Below are 24,514 nucleotides of genomic sequence, written 5' to 3' on the forward strand. Positions count from 1 at the left end.
CAGTGGGGGAAGGGCGGCGCAGCTTCCGCTCCTGCGCACTGCGGAACGCTAGCCCGCGCCAGGACGGGTCCAGGAGACACCCTGAGAGCAGGGACATCTTCCTGCGCAGTTCTAGACGCGCACAGACCCGCACTCGGCCTGAGAAGCATAGGGTCACCTTTTAACGACCTTGGTTTTAACTCCCAACGAAAATTCCTTACGTAGGAGTTTAAAAACAAACTATGACTATATGTAATCAGCATCTGCAAATTAAGAAAATTGGTTTTTTTTGTTTTTTTTTTTGTTTTTTTGGTTTTTCAAGACATGGTTTCTCTGTAGCTTTGGAGCCTGTCTTGGAACTAGCTCTTGTAGACCAGACTGGCCTCAAACTCAGAGACCTGCCTGCCTCTGCCTCCCAAGTGCTGGGATTAAAGGCCTTTGTCACGCCACCTGGCCATTGCTCTTTTTTTTTAAAAAAAAATATATATTTATTTATTATGTATATAATAGTCTATCTGTATGTATGTCTGCAGGCCAGAAGAGGGCACCAGACATCATTACAGATGGTTGTAAGCCACCATGTGGTTGCTGGGAATTGAACTCTGTACATTTGGAAGAGCAGGCAATGTTCTTAACCACTGAGCCATCTCTCCAGCCCCCTGGCCATTGCTCTTGATGAGACTGGAATCTAAGACTTTGAGCGTGGTAAACACACCCAACATCCTCAGCCCAGGTTATCCTTTGTGAGCACAGGGAACTATTCTTTGCTAATACATATTGCTTGGACACACATACACACACACACACACACACACACACACACACGAAGGGTGAAGATGCCCCAGTTACTGTTGAAGATACAGGAACAGGTTCAATCAACTCAACTGTACATTTAGAAAAATAAAACTATTAAATTTCTAAAAAATGTAAGGTATACAGCAACCATCTATGATCAGCTCAGTGGTTGGGCAGGTAAACGCCAATGCCTTCCTGAAGTCAAACTTGAACCAAAAAGATCATGGTTACTGTTTGGTAGTCAGCTGCCAATCTAATTCACTTTGGCTTTCTGAGTACCTGGGAAGCAGGTACATCAAAGAAGTACACTCAGCCAGGTGGCGGTGGCACTGTTAATCCCAGCATTCAGGAAGCAGAGGCAGGCAGATGTCTGTGAGTTCAAGGTCAGCATGGTCTACAAACTCAGTTCCAGGACAGCCAATGAAACCCTGTCTAAAAAAAAAAAAAAAACCAGCAAAAGTACACTAACCAGGCAGACTTTAGAATTCAGGAGTTAGTTCCAGGACAGGCTTCAAAGCCTCCTCATTGATGCACCCACTTATCAAGCTTTTTCACCTTTCCAATTTGCTGCAAATGACCACTGACTTAATGGTCCGTGTTGAGTTCTCTGAAAACCCCCCCTGCAGCTGTCAACTCCGGATGTCAGCCATTACCAAGTGGAAGTCAGTTAGCAGCTCTGGAACCACTGCTCTGTGGACTGTTGCTTGGTCAACTAAATTTCTGTGGATGTCCAGAGTCATCTCTGCTGCTTCGCCACCTATTCTGAACTCAAACCACAAAATTATTCCAATCTGTTTGCCTCTGCCTCCCAAATGCAGGAACTAAAAGCACGTGCAACCGCAGCCCAGCTTCGAATCTCAAGTTTGTCAACATAATTTCCATAATATAAAATAAACCACAAGCAAGTCATTAGAAAAAAAATAGAAAATGCATAGTAAAATGGTATACAACACAGCCACATTTATCAGCATAGTCCATGGGCTGGAGAGAAGGCTCGGAGGTTAAGAGCATAGTGCTACTGCAGAGGGCCTGAGTTCAGTTCCCAGCACTCATGTTAAGGCAGTTTACCACTGCCTGTAACTCCACCTCGTGGGCATCTAAAACCCTCTTCTGGCCTCTGTAGGAAAGCCCACGCATGCACGCATGTACACACACACACTCATACACATAAAAAATAAACTGCAATATTAAGCAAAAACTTTCAGCGATGCAGGACCTGCAATTACTTTTGCACCCACCTATCTGATACATACTGTGGCTTTTGTCAGTCATTCCCGGCTGATAACGCTCTCAAGGCAGGCCACAGAGACAGATAGACTGCCTCTGATGGAATCAGGTCACAGAAGCTTTCATCGGCCCCTACTTTTCTGTCTTGGAACTAACTGGCCACAAAGAAGTCCCGATTTACAGACGCCAGTATAGTCAGCATTTGTCAGGATGCACTGCTCTGTGTGTGTCTGTGGGCGCATGCACCACATGTGGAGGCTGGCGGAGAACTGAGGTATTGCACTCTATCTCTCTCTACCTCATTTCTATTTTTACTGAGTTCCTGTGCATCGGGTGCATACAGAGCCTGTAGAGTTCCATCCAGATGCCTGGGATCTACCTTGTGGGTGCTGGGAAACAAACCTGGTCCTCTGTAAGAGCAGTCAGTGCTCTTAACCACTGAGCTCACCCTGGTTGGTATTTTTTTTTTTTTTTTTTTTTTTTTTTGGTTTTTCGAGACAGGGTTTCTCTGTGGTTTTGGAGCCTGTCCTGGAATTAGCTCTTGTAGACCAGGCTGGTCTCGAACTCACAGAGATCTGCCTGCCTCTGCCTCGTGAGTGCTGGGATTAAAGGCGTGCGCCACCACCGCCTGACTCCTGGTTGGTATTTTTATTTGTCTGTGGTTGTTTCTCAGTTCATGCTCATCACAGAAAACAGTAATTCTAAAGACAGAAAGCAGAAACTTTGCCATTTGAGCATGTGTCTTTCTCTGCAGGTGACTGGCTCACAATCGCACACACATTGGCCTAGAGGATTTTTTTTTTCTTTTAAACACTGCCTGGCCCATTAGTTATAACCTCTTATTGGCTAGCTCTTACATATTGATCTAACCCATTTCTAATATTCTGTATAACACCACGAGCTGGCTTACCAGGAAAGATCTTAACCTGTGTCTGTCTGGAGTGAGAGAATCATGGCGACTCCCTGACTCGGCTTCTTTCTCCCAGCATTCTCTTCTGTTTACTTCACCCACCTAAGGGTTGGCCTATCAAATGGGCCTAGGCAGTTTCTTTATTAATTAACCAATGAAAGAAACAGATTAATACAAGACCCACCTCCGTCATTTCCCCTTTTTCTGTTTAAACAAAAAAGAAAGGCTTTCACTTTAACATAGTAAGATTACATATAGCAAAACAGTATGCACTACCTGGATACATTAAGTATAGGAAAGAAAAGATGGCTTCAACAGGGTGGAAGCACTCCTGCATATGGGCTGAGTTCTCCCCAAAACAGGCCCAACGCTCAAAAGTACCACCCTGAAGCTAATCTAACAGATGCCCTTCCCAGGAGGCTGGATATTTGCCCTGCATAACAAGTTCTAATAGGAACTTACGCTGATAAGTACAGGAAGAGCTGCAAGCCCCTCTCCCCATGCAGCAACCCTGGCCGACCGTACCTCTCTATTCCCGTATCTTTGACAGAGTACTAAGTGTCTAACTTCCTTTCTTGACATTGCTACTTCTGCAACCCATGACCTCACGTGGTGTTGCATCTAAATGGGTTTAGAGCAGGCTTGTTTTCTTCACGTCACAGTGTATTCTTATAGGACTGTAGGAAAGCCTCTGTCCACCTGTATGCTTTTAAATAGGTAACACCCACCACAAGGGCATATAACCAAACTCGAGGATGCTTGAGCAGGGCTGGAGAAATGGTTCGGTGTGTAAGAGCACTTGCTATGCAAGCACAAGGTCCCGATTCAGATCCCAGTATCTACATAACAAGTGGGTTGTGGTCTATGAAGGCCTGTAGCTCTATAATACAGCAGTGATGGGGACAGACACAGAAACGTCACTGGGGCTCACTGGCTGCCAGACTAGCAGAAGACATCAGCTCCAGGTTCAGGGAGCTCATGCATTAAATAAGATGGAGACCCACAGAAGAGGCCATAACAGCCCCCTTCTGACTGATGTGTACACCTACAAATGCACACATGCGTGTTTGGTCAGCAGCGTACCTTCCCCTGAAAGAATACACAGAAAAGCAGAGGGAGAATAGGTTAGTATGAGACCAGCCTGGGACTGTGACTCAAAAAACTAAAGAAGGGTCTGAGGTAAGTTGGCAGAGTGCTTGCCTAGCATGCACAGGGCCTGGCTGTGAACCCCAGTACCCTAAAATCCAAGTATGGTGGTACGTTCCTCTAACTTTAATGTGCAAGTAAGATCATTAGCTACACAGCAAACTGGAGACCCTGTCTAAAAGACGCTAACAATCTGGAAACGTATGAATGGCTTTCTTTCTGTAGTGTCAGGAATGTAACCAGAGCCTTGCCAAACTCTACCATTAAGCAACCTCCCAACCCAGCTAATCCCATGTACCATCCCCACTAACACCCGACTCAAAAATATACAGCAGGATGGCCCTGACCATCTATCTGAATAAGCGCACAGCGCCAGGGCCGTGATGTAATCAGTCACTTTCTGCTCGAGTTGGAGTAACTGGTCTAGCCAGCTGCGGTAGTTTACAGCCACAGGCACGGGCGGGGACTTCCGGGCTTGGCAGAAAAGAGTAGACAGCTCTCTGCAGAGCTAATGATGCTTAGGCAAGCTCTGCAGGAACCTCACTGACCAGAGCCTTCTGTCTGTGCACACAGCCACTTTCCTTAGAGAAAGTTCTCACTAGGTGCACTGTGCACATGACCACACCCCGCACTCTGCATAGAGCCAAGAACATGCAGGAACATGATCAGCGGGACTGTTCCCACACTGCTGTCGTGGGAGAAGAAATGGAGGTTAATGGCAGAGAAACTGAATACAGGAAGGGGAAACCAGGCAAGTAGAAGGTGGATGGGGGCCATGGCACGGAGATCCTTCCCGGGATGCTGCAAGAGCAGAATGCTGACTGGGGAAGCACAGGACAGGTCAGGGTAGCTAGGGTCTAAGGGTAGGATTTCTGCAGGTCTAGGAAAGGGTGCAGCAGAGTACACTGGAGGGGGATGGAAGATGCTGACTGCTAAGCTAGCGACAGAATGTCCACCAGGGTGTCTGTGGATGAGGTCACTGGCCTTCATCCAGGAGGGACTACCATACAGATAGTCCATTGATCCATGCAGTCAGGAGGGAATGCTCCAAGCCCCATAGTCTCCAAAAGAAGAAAAAGGCAACATTAAAAATAGCTGTTAAGCCTGGTGGTGATTCACACCTTTAACCCCAGCACTCAGGAGGCAGAGGCAGGCGTTTCTCTGATTTGAGGACAGCCTGGTCTACAGAGTGAGAGAGTTCCAGGACAGAGAGGGGTACACAGAGAAACCCTCTATCCAAAAACAAAAATAAACAGAAAACAAAAACAAAAGTTAATATCCGGACAGTGGTGACTCTTATCTTTAATCCTAGCATTTGGGAGGCAAGTGCAAGAGGATCTCTGTGAATTCAAGGCCAGCCTGATCTACAGAGAGACTTTCAGGACAGCCAGAGCTACACAGAGAAACCTCGTTTTGAAAATAAACAATAAATGAACAGACAAATAAATAAATCAAGCTGGGCATGGAGGTCCTCACCTGTAATCCTAGCACTTGGGAGGCTGAGGCAGAAGGGTTGTTCAGTTTAAGACTAGCCTAGGCTACACTGAGAGACCATGTCTCTAACAAGACAAAATAAAGGAAAAATAACAATAAATCAAACAAAAAACATTAGTTAAAAATTTATATGCTAGCTGGGCGGTGGTGGTGCACGCCTTTAATCCCAGCACTCGGGAGGCAGAGACAGGTGGATCTCTGTGAGTTTGAGGCCAGCCTGGTCTACAAGAGCTAGTTCCAGGACAGGAACCAAAAGCTACAGAGAAACTCTGTCTCGAAAAAAAAAAAAAAAAATTTATATGCTAGTCTGAGACAAGAAGATTGCCACAAGTTCAAGACTACCCTTGTCTCAAGGGAAGAGAGAAGCTAAAATAAGGTAAACATACATGCATTTGAATATGAAAATTTGTTTTAATTTGTATAAATAAGACAAAGTGTTCTACTTAAATAAAAATTCATCTGGGTCTTCTTGTATAATACAGAATTCTTCCATGGGAGTCTTCTGATTTGCAGGCCAGCAACTCTGCTCACATGTGTAAACGAGAATTGTTCCAAACTCCACAGCAAGACCTGAAAAATACCACATGCTCTAGATTCCAACAAAGAGAAAGCTAAAAGGTTCATTCATGACGAGGTAAACACAGGTCAACATCCTTGGCTAAACAGTCAGATCAAGCCATCCAGGGCTACACCTTACTCCTGCCTCAGAAAATAAAAACAAAAGGCAGTTTTACTGGTAACTGCTCATCAATAAACTTTACTTTAAAACAAAACCAAAAAACCCACAACATGTCTTGGTAGGTAAAAGCACGTGCTGCTCAAGTCAGTGATCTGAGTTTAGATCCCCAGAACCCACCCACGTGCAAAGCCAAGACAAGCCGGGCAGCGGTGGCAAACACCTTTAATCCCAGCACTTGGGAGGCAAGTGGATCTCTGTGAGTTCAAGGCCAGCCTGTAGTTCTAGGGCAGTCATTGCTACACAGAGAAATCCTGTCTCGAAAGACACCCCCCCCACCACCCCCGCCTGCTGCTGCTGCAAAAAAAAAAGCTATACAAGGCAAGGTCTCTATTTCCAGCACTCCTGGAGAACTGAGCTGGAGGTGGAGACACAAAGCCTCCAGGCCAGCCAGTCTGAGTACACAGCCAGCAGCAAATGAGAAAGATCCTGCCTCACACAAGGTCAAAGGTGAGGAACAATATCTGGGCTTGTCCTCTGACCTTTACATATGTGCCATGGTACTTGAGCACATTCACACAAGAACACATGTATGCACACATACAAATACATATTAAGAAAAAGGAGGTTCAAGGGGTGGTGGTGGCACATGCCTTTAATCCCAACACTCAGGAGGCAGAGGCAGGTGGATCTCTATGATTAGAGGTCAACCTGAGATGGCCCAGTGATTAAGAGCCCTTGTTGCTCTTGGAGAGGAGCTCAGTTTGACTCCCAGCAACTGTGGGATGGCTCACAACTAAGTGTAACTCCACTTTCAAGAGATATGACACACTCTTCTTACCTCTGAGGACACAGGCATGTATATGGTATACATACACACATGCAGGTAAAATAAAAAATAAATCTTAAGAAAAAGAGAGAGGACTCAAATGACTACATTAAAAATGAAAAGTAGTGACGCTGCTATGAAATTTATGGAAATAAAATGATTCTGGACCAGGTAGTGGTGACTCATGCCTTTAATTCCAGCATTTGGGAGGCAGAGGCAGGCAGATCTTTGTAAATTCAAGGCCAGCTTGGTCTACAAAGCAAGTTCCAGGACAGCAAGTACTGTTAACACAGAGAAACCTTGTCTCGGAGGAAAAAAAAAAGTCCAGAGACTTGGACAGGATCTTATTATTAGCCTGGTTAGCCTGGACTTACTACACAGAGCAGGCTATGCCACCATACCTGGCCATTCATAGCCTCAGAGAATTCACTCTTAATAATAAGAAACTGACTAATATATTACTTTATTATAAAACTACATTTTCTATTTTACGTGTATGTACATGCACCACATGAATGCAGAAGCCCAGTGAAGTCAGAGAGAGCACCAGATCCCTTGGAACCGGAGTGAAAAGTCTGGGAACTGAACTAGGTCCTCTGCAAAAGCCACAAAGACTCTTAACCACTGAGTCATCTTTCCAGATCCAAACCACATTTTCCTTTTAAAAAATTAAAAAAAGGAATATAAAATGACAGAATAATTAGATTTAGAACAAATTTATTACTTCTATTATTATTATTATTTTGGTTTTTCAAGACAGGGTTTCTCTGTGTAACAGCCTTGGCTGTCTTAGAACTTGCTATGTAAACCAGGTTGGCCTCAAACTCAGAACCGCTTGTCTCTGCTTTCTGAGTGCTGAATGCATGGTATATGATTACATGCCCAGCTTCTAATTTGTTTTTAGTTTTAAGTTTATTTTATCATTTCATATATGGGTGATTTGCCTTATGATATACATTTGTACAGTAACCTCAGAGGCTGGAAGAGGCATCAGATCCCCTGGAACTGGAGTTATAGGCAGTTGTGAGCCACCCCCTGTGTGCTGGGAATTGAGTTTGGGTCCTCTGGAAGAGCAAACAGTGCTCTTAATCACTGAGCCATCTCTTCAGTCCCAACCCAACCCAAATGCATGTTCTTTCTGCAACAGTCAGTGTGCTGTCCAGGCTGTCCACAAGCACAGTCCTGCCTCAGCTTCCCAAGTAAGGAGACTACAATCATGTGGCTAGCTCCAGCTAAGCAGTTTGTGTAATGAATGAGTCTGTGGTTATTGTGTGGCTGTTCCTGTGTCTGTGTAGGTGTAATGCATATGTGGAGGTCAGGGGACCACTCTGCAGAGGCACTTGTCTCCATCCACCCTTTTTATGGGTTTGGGGAGCCAACTCAGGGCATCAGGCTTGCACTGCACATGATCTGCTAAATCATCATGATGACCCTATTTTATTTTTACTTATTATTTGTGTGTGGGGGGGTGGGGAGTGCTTGCATGCCACATACTCCATGTAAAAGCCAGAGGACAACTTTTGGGAATCAGTTCTCTCCTTCCACTGTGGGATTTAGAGACCAAACTCAGGTTGTCGGATATTTGGGACAAACTCCTTTAACCACTGAGACATCAACTTTACCTTGAGCCATCTTGCTGGCCTCTAAGCAACTTTGTTAAATGACAGTAAGTCTCATTATATAAAATTGGGTATTCTGGCACATACCTGCAACCCCAGCACTCTGAGGTAGATGCAGGAGAACAGAAGTTTATGGTTATTCTCAGCTATCTGTCAAGTTCAAAGCCAGGGTGGGACACATGAGATTCTGTCTCAGAACAAACAACAAAAATGCCACTAACACCTGATTTAACTGTGATAAAAATATTAAGAGCAGCAGAGATGGCCCAGCAGAGAACAGCAGTGGCTGCTCCTCCTGAGGACGCAGCTCCAACCGCAGCACCCACAGGGCAGCTCACAACCTCTCCAACTCCAGGAAAACTGGGGCTCTCTTCTGGCCTCCTCAGGAACCAGGCACACATGTGATGCACAGACACACTGGCAGGCAACACACCCACACACATAAATAATAAACACTTTTTAAAAAGTACAAATTAGCATGTTCAGTCTTTTTTTAAAAAAAATATTTTATTATTTATTATGTATACAATATTCTGTCTGTGTGTATGCCTGCAAGCCAGAAGACTCACAGATGGTTGTGAGCCACCATGTGGTTGCTGGGAATTGAACTCAGGACCTTTGGAAGAGCAGGCAATGCTCTTAACCTCTGAGCCATCTCTCCAGCCCGCATGTTCAGTCTTAAATTACCAAAATGGTTATTGTTAGTGATGGTATTAGAATTTTGCTGGATTATAAATTTCTCACCTTTTCTATAGATTCTACATTTAATAATTAAAGAAAGCCTTTCATTTAAGCATCATTTCACACTGAAGTCAGCAAAGGGCTTCTTACCTAGGTTGGGACTGCTAAGCATGCTGACCAGTGCTGGCATAAGCTGAAACTCAAACGTCCTCTGGCCTCCACAGCCACTGCAGGCTGGGACCTCAGAGACTTCCAGTGTGGGACAGGCCAAAAAGAGAGGCTCTCCACTCCACGAATACCTATGGCAAGGAAGGGAAAAGTCACGCATCAGAGGCACACGCGCCAGCGATCAGCATCTGGGAACACTGCACAGGATCAAAACTAACAGCAAGGAGAGCACACGGCAGAGCACCCAAGCAACTGCGTGAAGCAATCAAGGGAACTGAAATCTTGTTAACACTTTTTTTTTTTTTTTGGTTTTTTGAGACAGGGTTTCTCTGTAGCTTTGGAGCCTGTCCTGGAACACCCTTTGTAGACCAGGCTGGCCTCAAACTCACAGAGATCTGCCTGCCTCTACCTCCCAAGTGTTGGGATTAAAGGCGTGCGCCACCACTGCCCGGCCGTCTTGTTAACACTTGGCACAATGCCACTGCAGGCCTCAAAGAGAGATGAGGTAGGGGTCACTGGACCCCTTTATAAGAAAGTTACTCTTCCCAATATGTTAAGTCTCCTTTTTCTGCTTTCCATATGTAATATTTTATTTTAGTTGAGACGGGGTCTCATTATGTAGACATTGGCCTGAGCTCACTCCGTAGACCAGACTGGACTGAACAGACCCACTTGCCTAATTATTATGTAGCTAAGTAACATGCATCTTGCTCCTGCAAGGAGGTCTGGAAAAAAGTCCTCCTTGCTTAGGGGACTGAGGGACTCTCAGATGATCATTTCAGCCTCATGGATATCCACTCTAATCTGGGAGGGCCGTCGGTCCTCAAAGACTGCTCATCCAGGAGTCCAAGGTGGCTACAGGCTTAGGACAATAACTTATCTTCAGCCTTGAGGGCTATGAGACCAGCTGGACAAGACTCTTACAGGCTAGCCTTTGAGCCCTGCCCTAATTACCCCATATCCTATCAGTCAGATTCTGGCTGAGCCATGCCCTGGTTCCATGCTGAGTACAGACTCAGAGGCAGGGTGGCTCTGCCTCATCTGGAAGACAGACGACACGTTCTGAAGGAAGAAAGGCTGCGCCTGGAGCTCACGGAAGCTGATGGGAGCCACACATGGATACACTCTAACTACATCAGCAGAACCAGGCCTGTGAAGTAATCCAACACATCTACCTAACCTAGGAGGACCTGAAATCAATCCTCACCTGGACCCACAGAGGACACCTGGGTGACCATGACCTGTTCCATGACTTCTTGGTGTGCACTGCCAACTGCCCAGGGGCTTTGCTCAGCTCAATCCCAGCTGCAGATAATGACCTACCGGAACTGCCCTCTCTCCCTCCTGCAGACCCAGTCCTGTTCCTCAGCTCTTTGGTCTCCGTGGTTCTGTCCCTTGTCTCTGCAGTTTGGTCCAACCCTGAGACCTGGATTCAAGCCTGTGACTCCACAGCTTGGCGAGCTGTCTCCAGAAGCTCACCAACTGGATCGGTTAGCATCATATCTATTTTCTTTTTATGTGCATTGGTGTTTTGCCATGTGTGTCGGGTCCCTGGAACTAGAGCAACAATTGTCACGTGGGTGCTGAGAATTGAACCCAGGTACTCTGGAAGAACAGTCAGTGCTCTTAACCACTGAATCATCTCTCCAGCCCTGTTAGCATCATATCTAAACATATCAGTGACTTCACTGGTTTTCCGTCAGCTCTCCACCTCTGTGTCCAATAAGACCCTTCTGTAGCCATTGCATAACCCACACATTTATAGTTCTGTATATGAGCAAATATATATCGCATATATAATATATATACATACATACACACATACACACGCACATGTAGGTACTGTGTGATATGGACCCTGACCATTCATCTCATGATTAAGGCGGAATCATGTTTCCCAACAGCCAGCTATCACGGGAAACTGGTATTGCTTGGCTGACTAAAGTCAGTATAATCCCCTCTTAAACATATTTTTAAAAAAAAAATAGGCATGGGGTCACATATACAAAATCCCAACATTTGGAAGGCTGTAGGAGAAGAATCAGAAGTTCAAGGCCAGGACCATCAGGATAGCTCAGTAAGTAAGGGCATTTGCCACCATCCTAAAAACCTGAGTTTGATACCCCATTTAACAGCAAACAGAATTAAAGGAAAGACCCAACTAGATACACAGTTTAAGCCCTTTAACCCTACGGTTGGAGACAGCTCAGTGGTTAAGGGTGTGTGCTGCTCTTCCAGAGGATCAGTGTTCAGTTCCCAGCACCCACATCGATGCCTTTAACTCCAGCTCTAGGGTATCTGACACCCTCTTCTGGCCTCTGAGAACAACTGTATACACACACACACACACACACACACACACACACACACACACACAATGAATCTTAAAAAAAGAACAACATTCAAAGTAGGTTGAAAGTAAACGTGTGAACAGAGGATAGGGCCTTGCTTGCCATTTCTGAAGTCTTGGGTTTGATTCCTAATGCACACAAAGTGGAGTCAGGGAGAACAGACAAAAATCAATTACACACATATTCAACGCAATGCCCATCAAAATCCCAGCAAAATTCTTCAAAGACCTTGAAAGAATGGTACTCAACTTCATATGGAAGAGCAAAACCCAGGATAGCCAAAACAATCCTGAACAATAAAAGAACTTCTGGAGGCATCACAATCCCTGACTTCAAACTCTACTACAGAGCTACAGTACTGAAAACAGCCTGGTATTGGCATGAGAACAGACAGGAAGACCAATGAAACCAAATAGAAGACCCGGATATCAATTCACACATCTTGAACACCTGATTTTTGACAAGGAAGCAAAAAATATCAAATGGAAAAAAGAAAGCATATTTAACAAGTAGTGCTGGCATAACTGGATATCAACAAGTAGAAGAATGAAAACAGACCCATATCTATCACCATGCACAAAACTCAAGTCCAAATGGATCAAGGACCTCAACATAAAGCCAGCCACACTGAACCTTATAGAAGAGAAAGTTGGAATTTTACTTGAATGCATTGGCACAGGAGACCACTTCCTAAATATAACCCCAGCAGCATAGACACTGAGAGAAACAATTAATAAGTGGGACCTCCTGAAACTGAAAAGCTTCTGTAAAGCAAAGGACACGCTCAACAAGACAAAACAAACAGCCTATGGAATGGGAAAAGCCCACATCAGACAGAGGTCTGATCTCCAAAATATACAAAGAACTCAAGAAATTGGACACCAAAAGAACACATAATCCAATTTAAAAAAAAAAAAAAAATAGAGTACAGACCTAAACAGAGAACTCTCAACAGAGGAATCTAAAATGGCTGAAAGACACTTAAGGAAATGTTCAACATCCTTAGTCATCAGAGAAATGCAAATCAAAACAACTCTGAGATTCCATCTTACACCTGAAAGAATGGCCAAGATCAAAAACACTGATGACAACTTATGCTGGAGAGGATGTGGGGAAAAGGGAACACTTCTGCATTGCTGGTGGGAATGCAAGCTGGTACAACCCCTTTGGATGTCAGTGTGGAAATTTCTCAGAAAATAAGGAAACAACCTTCCTCAAGACCCAGTAATACCACTTTTGGGTATATATCCAAAGGATGCTCAATCTTGCCACAAGGGCATGTGCTCAACTATGTTCATAGCAGCTTTGTTTGTCATAGCCAGACCTGGAAACAACCGAAAAGAATGAATAAGGAAAATGTGGTACATTTACACAATGGAGTACTATACAGCAGAAAAAATAACATCTTGAATTTTGCAGGAAAATGGATGGAGCTAGGAAACATTATTTTGAGTGAGGTAACCCAGACACAGAAAGACAATTATCACATGTACTCACTCATAGATAATTTTTAAACATAAAGCAAAGAAAACCAATGTACAAACCACAATCCCAGAGAACTTAGACAACAATGAGGACACTAAGAGAGACTTACATAGATCTAATCTACATGGGAAGTAGAAAGTAGAAAAAGACAAGATCTCCTGAGTAAATTGGGAGCATGGGGACATTGGGGGAGGGTTGAAGGGGGGGAAGGGAGAGGCAGAGAAAAATGTAGAGCTCAATAAATATCAATAAAAAAATAAGTACATAAAAAAATCAATTATGGGGCTGGAGAGATGGCTCAGCAGGCCCAATGATTAAGAGCACTGACTACTCTTCCAGAGGACCTGGGTTCAATTCCCAGCACACATATGGCAGCCTACAACTGTCTATAACTCCAAGATCTGACACCCTCACACAAACTGACCAACATACATGCAGGCAATAAAAAAAAAAAAATCAATTATACATGAACTGTTTACCTAGCATGTGTGCTGCTTGGGGCTAAAGCCGGCACTGTGTGAATGGGACATGGTAATGTAGACCTATACACTCTAGTGCTCTAGGGGTGGAGGCACAGTGATCAGATTAATTTTTCAAAATATTTATTTAATATGGATGTATGTTTTGCCTGCAAGTGAAATATGTGCACTACGTGTGCTCCTGGAGCTTAGTGACAAGAAGGTGTCAGACGCTCTGGGACCAGAGAGTCACAGACAGCTGTGATCCACCATATGGGTGCTGGATCAAGCCCAGGTCCTCTGCAAGAACAGCCAGTGCTTTTACCACTGAACCATCTCTCCAGCCCAGGATCATATTTGAGGTCATTACTGGATACATAGCAAGTTTGAGACCAGCCTATGCTATATAAAAACCTGTCTGAAAGAAAGAAAACAGAAGCAAACTAGATCAATTACACAAAGACCCTGAAAGCCTGTACAGTTTCATGGGTGAGGTAGCATCAGAATCACAACAGCCCTAACTCATCAGACAAGCCGTGCATATCCTTATACGGTACCCAATGCATGGGGCAACGCCGGACAGAACAGCACTGAGCGAATCCCAGCATTGAGAATATGGAGGCCCAGGGAAGTCACAAATTCTAAGTTTGCTTGATCTACAGAGTCAGCTGCAAGCCAGGCCGAGCTGCACTGTAAGATCCTATGTCGGAAACTACAGGCTGGGCAAATAAAGGCCTTGCTACTGAGCCTGACCACTTGAGTGAGATCACCTGCACCCACATGATGCAAAGGGAGGAACAATCCCACGAGATGTACCTGAAGCTCCAAACATGCACCATGAAAAGGAAACCAAAAACCTGAAGTCTGGGGATATAGTTCAGCAGTAGAGTGCCTGCTTAACCTTTACAAGGCCCTGAATTTGATCCCTAGCCTTAGAGGGAAAAACGGTGTAAGAGATAGAAAACAGATACTTGAAAATGTGGTCCATGTCTTTCAGTTACAGGAAGTGAGCATCACAGTCACAACTGAAATGCCACCATACACCTTCTGCAACATCAAAAATTAAAACTGGGTATACCTGAGAGGTGTGAATAAGGCAACGGCACCCTACGCCAATTTAATTCTGTGTTTGCCTCGATACTTCTCAGCCTTTTACCCCCTGCCCCCTAATAGCCACATGTGCCTTGGCAATGATTTCAGGACTATGGTCCAGATGTATTAATCCAAACAACTGATGTTTGTGGAAGCTTAAACATAAAACTAAAATAACTAAGAGGAAATGTAAACAAAAAAACAATTGTCATATAGAGTCTGGAAAATATTTCTGAGCTTTGCAAGAAAATAGATGCCACTAGACCACCCCAAGCCCCTGACTGATGTAACCCCACCTCCAGCACTGCTGCAATTGTGGTTTCATCTTTAAAAATGCTGTACTTTGAGGTTGGGCACCAAGCGATTTCAGAAGTGCAAGCCTGCTTTGTTCTGCCCATTAATAAAAGGACTCATAACTCTGTGTGTGTGTGTGTGTTTTACTAAACAGGGTCTCATGATGTAGTTCTTGCTGTACTTGAACTAACTTGTAGACCAGGGTAGCCTTGAACTCAGAGATTCACCTGCCCTGCCTTCTGAATACTGGGACTAATGGTGTGCACTAGGATTCATAAATTGTTAACTGGTTTAACCAGTGTGGTTGTCAATAACTATCTGATCATTTCCGTACCAAGTGCTGGAGCACTGTGCAGAAACTAGGACTATGACACAGGGACATCCTGTGAGAAGGAACATAAAGGAGAAAGACTTTGGAAAATGGTTGCCTAATCATTTTTAAAAGTTGAAAGCTGGGTCGGGCGGTGGTGGCGCACGCCTTTAATCCCGGCACTTGGGAGGCAGAGGCAGGCGGATCTCTGTGAGTTCGAGACCAACCTGGTCTACAAGAGCTAGTTCCAGGACAGGCTCCAAAACCACAGAGAAACCCTGTCTCGAAAAACCAAAAAAAAAAAAAAGTTGAAAGCTGGGGCTGGAAGATGGCTCAAGAGTTAAGAGCACTTGTTGTTCTTGCAGAGGACCCAGGTTCAATTATTAGCACCCACGTGATGGCTCAGAACCATTCCTAACTGCAGTTCCAGAGGATCCCATGTCTTCTGGCTCCACAGGCACCCACATACACGTACAAGACAAAGAGTACGTGTACATGCTATTTCCTGAGCTGGAGAGCTCAGTGGTTAAAAACAGAGAACTCAGTAGTCCTGACCCAGATACAGAAAAAGCAAGATATGACTGCCTTGCTGAATAAGGTACCAAGCCACATGGCTAACACAGATAAGAATAATGGGCTAATATAAGTTATAAGAGTTAATAAGAAGTCTGAGCTACTAGGCCAATCAGTTTACAGTTAATGTAGACCTCTGCGTGATTTCTTTGGGACTTAACGACTGCGGGGACCAGGCGGGACAGAAACCCCGACAACAAATGGCACCCACGTAGACAACTGCATCCACATAAAGCCTGAGAGATCTTGGGAAGTAATTCTAGACAAAAAAAAAAAAAAAAAATAGAGTTAAGCAAAGCTTAAAGCTTATTTTTTTTTTTTTAAAGATTTATTTATTATGTATACAACATTCTGCCTCGATGTATGCCCGCACACCAGAAGAGGGCGCCAGATCTCATTACAGATGGTTGTGACCCACCATGTGGTTGCTGGGAATTGAACTCAGGACCTCTGGAAGAGCAGCCAGTGCTCTTAACCTCTGAGCCATCTCTCCAGCCCCAGCAAAGCTTATTGATAGCAATACTTTCTCAAGTGGGCTCTGTTCGCTAGAGGCAAATGTGCCTCATTTAAGAGAGGCTTCCTGACTCAGCTTTAGCTGTAAAACCTTGCAGCTCTTTTAAGAGGCCCTAACATGAAACACTTAGATGGTGTTTTTTTTTGTTTTTTGTTTTTTTTAATATTTATTTTATTATGTATACAATATTCTGTCTGCAAGTCAGAAGAGGGCACCAGACCTCATTACAGATGGTTGTGACCCACCATGTGGTTGCTGGGATTTGAACCTTTGGAAGAGCAGGCAATGCTCTTAACCACTGAGCCATCTCTCCAGCCCCAGATGGTGTTGATAAGAAGCCGATCACATGCTCTTTGGTTTTCAGCCATAGCAGGAAAAAAGCCGTGCCATTTAAAAATGCTGGCTTTCTGGGCAATCCCACCAATGCAAACTCTGACTCTTTCAGGCAGGAAGTTCTACTACAGAGCTTTTGAGTGTGGTTTGTGAGCAGAAGCAAGAAGTTGTTGAAGCTTGCTTGCTGGTAGGGACCTTGAAATGTCACAGAGTTGTGGCAATGAACATGGCTACAGCCGGTACCTCTGCCATGAGGCTTAAATCTCAAAATGCTTTAAAAAAAAAAAGCCACCAGAGCCATGGAGTTAACCTTAGCCATATCACTTAGCAAATTAAAGACTCATCCCAGGGGGAGAGGGGCGGGAGGAGGGGGAGGGAAATGGGAGGCGGGGAGGAGGCGGAAAATTTTTTTTTCAATAAAAAAAAAAAAAAAAAGACTCATCCCAATACTTGGGAGACAGAGGCAGGCAGACCTCTGTGAATTCAAGGTGTGGTGGTACATACCTTTAATCCCAGCACTTGGGAGGCAGAGACAGGTGGATCTCTGTGAGTTCAAGGACAGCCTGGTCTACACAGTGAATTCTAGGACAAAGATACACAGAAAACCTGTCTCAAAAAGCCAAACATTAAAAATAAAAGTAATAGAGTTTAAAAATAAAGCCACGAGCCGGGCGGTGGTGGCGCACACCTTTAACCCCAGCACTCAGGAGGCAGAGGCAGGCGGATCTCTGTGAGTTCGAGGCCAGCCCAGTCTACAAGAGCTAGTTCCAGGACAGGCTCTAAAGCTTCAGAGAAATCCTGTCTCGAAACCCCCCCCCCCCGCAAAAAAAGAAAAAAATAAATAAATAAAGCCATGTAAAGATGCAAAACACACAGAGAATCTTGGACACTGTATGTTATTAAGTTCTCTTTAAATTGTTTAAATGCTGAGGAAGGAGCAACAGCTGCTAAAAGATATTTGTTTGCAAGTGCTACTAAATTAATCAAAGATAGTTATTTTAAAAATACCTTGACTTCAAAATTGAATTCAAAAAATATGTTACTTTGGAGAAGATGTTTTGCTTTTGTTTCCACAGAAAATGAGAGGCTATGGATTCATTCTGAATTAAGAAAAATCAGGTTTAATCACGGAAGACAACCTGAGAAATCTATGGTAGGAACAGAAGGCCCAGATGTCTGAGCTCTACATCCAGAACAGATTCAAGACTGCTGCCTGAGATGATCAAGCCTCACAGGATACTCCAATCAGGACTTGATCATAATTCTAAATTTTCTATAGGTCCCCATAAGATTATGAGTGACCCCAACCAGCAGGAAGTAGCCTGGAAAACTACGCCCACATTCCCAAAAAATGGACTATGGATATTTTCCTTTGTTTAAAAATGTTGGTTATAAGTTGTTATGGTTAATGGTGAGGAGAAAAGCTAAACAAAGAATATTAGATTTAGAGTTCTTGTTCTTTTTAAAAAAAAAAAGTGGGGGAAGTGCTGTGGGACACTGGTTTGTATCCTGTCAATTGTATTTTAAATAAACACTGATTGGCCAGTAGGTAAGCAGGAAGTATAGGTGGGACAACTAGACAGGAAGTAGAGGCAGGGTAACGAGAACAGGAGAATTCTGGGAAGAGGAAAACTTGGTCTGCAGCCACAGAAGAAGCAAGATGTGACTGCTTCACTAAATAAGGTACCAAGCCACGTGGCTAACATAGAATAATGGGCTAATGTAAGTTCTAAGAGTTAATAAGAAGTCTGAGCTAATGGGTCAATCAGTTTATAGTTAAAAACAAACAAACAAACAAAAAAAAAACAGAGAATTCAAATTCGGCTCCCAGCACCTACATGGAGCAGCTCACAATTACCTATCTCTTCTGTATTCTATAGAACCTAAAGTCACAGGCACAAGCACATACACACAATTAAAAATAATAAAATACATTTTAAAGATGAGTGTCTCACTGTTGCGGAGGTTGGCCAGGCGACCTTTACCCTGAGGAATCCCTGAGACTGTGAGTGCGTCCTCGCCAGCAGGCTATCTCTACAGTAAAACAGAATAAAACATGTCATCTTTACCTCAGAATCTGTTCCTGGCAGGCTGCAATTCTCTTCATGAACTTGTAAAACGTTTGATCTCCATTTTTAATATTGGTCTTCTCATATTTTTCATCCCCATCACTACAAGAACTAAAGAGAAAAGCAGAGCCCATGTGAGACTATGAACGTCTGGAGAACCAGAACATTTGCAAGAGGAAGCAAGGTGGTTTTCTTTTTCTATTTTGTTAATTACGGGGGGGGGGGGGCACAACACAAGTGTACACATGGGCCACAGCACCTGCTGAGGTCAGAGGCCAACTTTCAAGAGTCTGTTCTTCCTCTTCAGTGCTCTGGTTCATGGTTTTTCTACATCCACTTTCTGGGGACCCACCAAAGCACGTGATAAAAGAACAGAAACCCCACTACCCTTCCCAGCTCATAAATGAGAATCTGAAATGGTCTCAGAGTCTGAGGGAGCTCTGGAGTCAGAGCAGAGCCATGAAACAAGGAACATTGCTGCTAGCTCATCCTGCTGTTTACTATAAAGACACATGAAGGCTGGGTGGTGGCACACGTCTTTAATCTTAGCACTCAGGAGGCAGAGGCAGGTGGATCTCTGTGCCAGTCTGGTCTACAGAGTGAGTTCTAGGAAAGTCCAGGCTACACAGAGAAACCCTGTCTCAAGAAAAAAAAAAAAAAAAGACAGAAGGCCAGCAATGGCACTTGCTGTCAATTACAAAGACCAAGTTCAACTCTCAGAACCCATATGCTGAACAAAGAGGAACAAGATGTCCTTGAATTTCACATGTGGCCACGGCAGCATATGCATGCCTGTTCATAAACACACAAACTCCTTGTCAGGAATTTTAACAAAGGAAATCAGGAAAGAGGGCTGTGGATGTATCTCAGCTGGTAGAGCACTGTCCACCACCAGAGAAGTCTGGGTTCGGTCCCCAACACTGCATAAAACCTGATCTCTACACTCAGAAAGTGGGGGCAGAAGGATCAGGAGTTCAAGGTCATCCTTGACGACACTAAGAGCTTTGAGGCCAACTTCATCTACATGAAACTCTGCCTCAAAATCAAGACAACAAATCCCAGCACTCAGGAGGCAGAGGCAGGCAGATCTCTGTGAGTTCGAGACCAGCCTGGTCTACAAGAGCTAGTTCCAGGACAGGCTCCAAAAAACCACAGAGAAACCCTGTCTCGAAAAACCAAAAAAAAAAAAAAAATCAAGACAACAACAAGAAAACCAAAGCAGGCTGCAAGAGATGTCTCGGTGGGTTACGGTGCTTGTTCCTTTTCCCAAATCCCACATGGTGGAAGGACAGCAGGTTCTCCTCCCATGTCCCCAACCTCTATGTGTGTACGCACACAAAGAAATGGACCGAGGGCACAGCTCAGTGGTAAGCTACTCATTTAACACTCTGCAGGCCCGAAGTTCAGTCCCTAGCACCCCCAAACAAAACACAAAACACACGAAAGAACAGAAAAGGAAGCTAGAGAAATGGGGAGTGGTCGTTCATAAGCACCCACACTGCAAACCCATTTGCTCATCTGGGTTCAGGTCATGGGGGCACTCAGCTGCAGGTCTGCAAGTTAATGCGGGTTGACTGCCACAGTCAGCCCTGGAGGCCTGAGCCTGCTTTCCTCATCCAAAGACAGCAGAACAAGAGTCCAATCACATCCTTCTCTCTAGAACTTGCCATAGGGAGCAAGACAGAAGGGAACCAACCATGCAGCTTCCTGCCTGAAGCGCTCAATCATGGTAGCCAGTTCTCACCACAGGGAAAGCAGGTGCTCCAGGTCCACACCTTCTCTCCGCTGGTAGTCCTGCAGAAGACTGTGGGCATGGTCAAGACTCACAGAGTTGCCGTAGTCGTCTTCTTCGGCCACACAGATATAGTAGGGCTGGAACTGTGGCACGTCAGTATGAATGGGCGGCCCTTCCCCCGCAGCGGAAGGGTGAGTGACAGCCGGGGCAGTGTCCTGCAGGTGGAGAGCTTGGAGCTGCACAGCAGTCCTGTCTGCAGCTCTGACTCCACTCAATTCAGCTCCCAAATCTGCAGTGGGTGCTGGTGGAGGTGTCTCCTCGCTGTCACTTCCCCAGTCCTGCGAGCCTTCACACCAGTGTTCAGCTGCCAGGCCGCTACTCTGCGCCTAGAAGAATATCCAATGGAAACAGGCAACCACACTTAGATGGCTTTGTCTACATCTTCAGCCTCAGCACCAGTGAGCCTGCAGATCAGCCCCTTCCCTCATCTCACCACAACTCAACTTCCTGGATCCTAGCCACTCAAAAGCATCTTAAGACGGGGTATGGGTGGCATACATTTAATCAAAGCATTCTTGACGCAAAAGTTGATGGAGCTCTGTGAGTTCCAGGCCAGCCTGAGGTCTAGAGTGAGACCCTGTCCCAAAACAAACACACAAAGCCAAACTGTGACAGAAGAGATGGTTAGTGGTTAAGAGCATTTGCTGCTTTTCCAGAGGAGCCAGGTTTGGGTGGCTTGCAAGTATCTCTAACTCCAGTTCCAGGGGATAAAATGTCACCTTCAGACCTCCAAAGGTACCAGCTGTGCATGGGGTGCACACAGATTCATGCAAACACTGATACACATAAAATTAAATAAACAAGCCTAAAAACAAGCAAAAACAGAGGTGACTTAAAAACTGTCTTTTCTGGGCAAAGTGGCACAATGATCAAGGTTTCTGCAATCTTCTGTTCCACGATATAGCTCTTCATGTATTCTAGGTACTAAGACAGGAAAAACCTATGTTTCAGAGATTTTGTCTATGTTGTAATCTGATGTTCATTGGAATAGTGTGTTGGTTAAAGAGGTGGAGTTCACATCATTCAGAACTTACAGGAGGACTCAAGAGAGGCCCCTGGGAAGAGGAGGCGGGACCGGAAGCCACCACTGGTGGGGTGTTTTTGTGGTCGTTTATGCCTATCTCAGGTTTTTGTCCTTAATATCTGTCCCTGAGTTTTATTTTATAATAAATGGCAAAAGAGATCACTTTAAATGACATTTCCCAGACTCCTTAGCAGCTAAGATTTTGAATTAGATGTATGCGAGGGTTAGCTAGTTGGGTTCACTTGAGAGAGCCATAAACTTGAAGAGAGTAATGTTGTGACATGGTTACTCATATCAGCATGGGGTAGGCTGAGGCAGGATGACAGCCGTGGGTGACACAGATTTCCAGGCTAGCCTAAGTTATGAATCCAGACCCTGCCTCCAAACACTAGAGACACAAAGAGATAGGAGAGAGAGACAGAGAGAGAGAGAGACAGAGAGAGAGAGAATAAAAAGGAAGCCAAAGTGAGCTGCTCTGAGAGCAAGCACAGCATGCCAGGCTCTGTGACAGGGCAGCCATCATTTACCCATGTGTCCTGATTGCCGGAGGCAGCCTAGCAGCCGGGCCGGTTCTGAGATGTACTTTCTGTGCTTTCGGAAGTCATTGGGGGACTCCCCAGGCTATCAATTTGGCTAGTAAAGACTTCCAAATGTCTTGGTTTGATAGAATCAAATTATTTTTCTACTTTACACACAACCATGTATGTGCCACACACATGCATGAATGTGTACACTCCCCTACATTCATTCAAATGAGAAAAACTAGTAAACTACGATTTCAAGTGCAAACTAAAGAAAGTCACAAGGACTGGAGAGATGGTTCGGCAGTTAAGAGCACTGGCTGCTCTGCCAGAGGGCCTGGGTTCAATTCCCAACGCCCACCGGGCAGCACAGCAGATAACTGTCTCCACAGACATCAGCACTAGCATGTACATAGCCGCACACATATATGTGTGACTGAAAATACAGTCTTTCTAAAAAACCCGGGCGGTGGTGGCACTCGCCTTTAATCCCAGCATTGGGAGGCAGAGGCAAGAGGATCTCTGTGAGTTTGAGGCCAACCTGGTCTACAAGAGCTAGTTACAGGACAGGCTCCAAAGCTACAGAGAAACCCTGTCTTGAAAAAAAAGTCACAAAACTATAAGAAAATAGGATTTAACGCTTCTGAAAGCCTTAAAATTCATTCAATTGCACTTTAAAAAACAGTTTTGTCGCCGGGCGGTGGTGGCGCACGCCTTTAATCCCAGCACTCGGGAGGCAGAGGCAGGCGGATCTCTGTGAGTTCCAGACCAGCCTGGTCTACAAGAGCTAGTTCCAGGACAGGCTCCAAAACCACAGAGAAACCCTGTCTCGAAAAACCAAAAAAGAAAAAAAACAAAACAGTTTTGTCTTGGGGCCTGGAGAGACCGCTCAGCACATCTCTACATTACGTAGCTCTCAGACGCCTGCGACTCCAGTTCTGTGGATCTGACACCTCTTCTGAACTTCAGAGGTACACACACACACACACACACACGCACACGCACGAGAGATTCGCCTGCTTCTGCCTCCTAAGTGTTGATATTAAATGCACGCATCACCACTTCATTAAACAGAAAATTTATTTTGATTTTATGTGTATGCGTGTTTTCCCTTCGTGTGATTGTGTCCCTGGTGCGTGTGTGTGCCTCCCCGGTGCCACTGAGGCTAGGAGAAGACATTCGAATCCCTGAAACTGGAGTTACAGATGATTTCAAGCGGTCGTGTGAATGCTGAAAAACGATTCTGGGTCCTCTGGAAGAGCAACAAGAGATCTGAGCTGCTCAACCAACTCTCCAGCCTCAAAAATAAACCTTTCTAAAAACTGTCCTAAATAGGGGGTGGTGACGCATTAACGATAACCACAGAAATAGGGAGGGATTTAGGTCAACCGGTTTCTGGCAATTAAACGCCAGCTTGGGCTACAGAGGAGGAGACTGTGTCTCAAAAACAGACCAACAAAGGTTGTCCTAAACGAGATGGCGGAAAAGACCTTCAAATCATAGAAAAGCACAGGGTGCCGATCGAGACGCTTTACCTGGGAGGTCCGAGTCTCTTTCTCTGGCACTTGCAGGCACTGGGAGCGGAACACCTTCCAGCTTAGGGGCAAGACAGAGGCCGTGAGGGCTCCACCCTCCAGTCCAGCCCCACCTAGGCTCGCCCGGTCCGGCCCGCCCCTCCTGGGTTCCAGGACCTCCCCGCCTACCTCCGCGTTCCTCCGTCGCCGCAGCCGGGGCGGGCACAGGCGAACACGTGCAGCAGCCGGTGGAACGGAGAGCCTTCCAGCGGGCAGTACACCTGCACGACGAGCGCGAGCGGCTGCGCGCAGCGGCCACATTGCGGCCCCGGAGCGGTAACGGCCGGTAGGGCGTCCTGAGGACGGAGGAGATGCTCAGACCCTGGGACTCACTCCGTTCCCTTCCCGCGGGACACCTCCCCTCGGGCCCAGCCGAGGCCTCGCGGCCATGCTCACCGGGACGCCGCCCAGCTTGCTAGCCGTCCAGGCGGCGGGCCCCTTGGGGCAGCCCTGGACCGCCGTGTCTCGAAGTCCCAGCAGCACTGGCTTCCGGGCAGCCGCCATGACAACCGGGCACCCACGTGACAGCACGAGCTACGGTGGCGGAAAGGGCGCGCTCTCTGCGCACGCGCGCCGCCAGGACGGCCCCGCCCCGAC

The 24,514-nt window shown here is 45.5% G+C and overlaps 1 protein-coding gene across 2 annotated transcripts; it reads right to left on the bottom strand.

The window, feature by feature from the left end:
* Nucleotides 1–5,948: 5,948 nt before the first annotated feature.
* Nucleotides 5,949–24,441, bottom strand: Pdcd2l (programmed cell death 2 like). 2 transcript variants are annotated; one of them, XM_057762152.1, is made up of 7 exons: nt 24,314–24,435; nt 24,047–24,213; nt 23,879–23,939; nt 20,748–21,124; nt 19,004–19,114; nt 9,507–9,655; nt 5,949–6,121 (listed from the first exon to the last, which is right to left on the bottom strand). In XM_057762152.1, exons 1-7 carry the CDS (start codon nt 24,419–24,421, stop codon nt 5,991–5,993), a joined length of 1,104 nt encoding a protein of 367 aa, XP_057618135.1. In that variant the 5' UTR covers nt 24,422–24,435; the 3' UTR covers nt 5,949–5,990. The 2 variants fall into 2 exon arrangements, with proteins under 2 accessions (XP_057618135.1, XP_057618136.1); XM_057762153.1 differs by lacking the exon at nt 23,879–23,939 and having other exon boundaries at nt 24,314–24,441.
* Nucleotides 24,442–24,514: the final 73 nt, after the last annotated feature.

Source organism: Chionomys nivalis, chromosome 2 (assembly GCF_950005125.1).
Source record: "Chionomys nivalis chromosome 2, mChiNiv1.1, whole genome shotgun sequence".
NCBI lineage: Eukaryota > Metazoa > Chordata > Mammalia > Rodentia > Cricetidae > Chionomys > Chionomys nivalis.

Excerpts from the sequence above, each read along its gene's own strand:
- Pdcd2l (XM_057762152.1), bottom strand. The coding sequence starts at position 24,421 with ATGGCGGCTGCCCGGAAGCCAGTGCTGCTGGGACTTCGAGACACGGCG. Across the intron at positions 23,940-24,046 it reads GGCGACGGAGGAACGCGGAG|CTGGAAGGTGTTCCGCTCCC; the intron begins GTAGGCGGGGAG and ends CTTGCCCCTAAG. Across the intron at positions 6,122-9,506 it reads GCTTAGCAGTCCCAACCTAG|GTCTTGCTGTGGAGTTTGGA; the intron begins GTAAGAAGCCCT and ends GGTATTTTTCAG.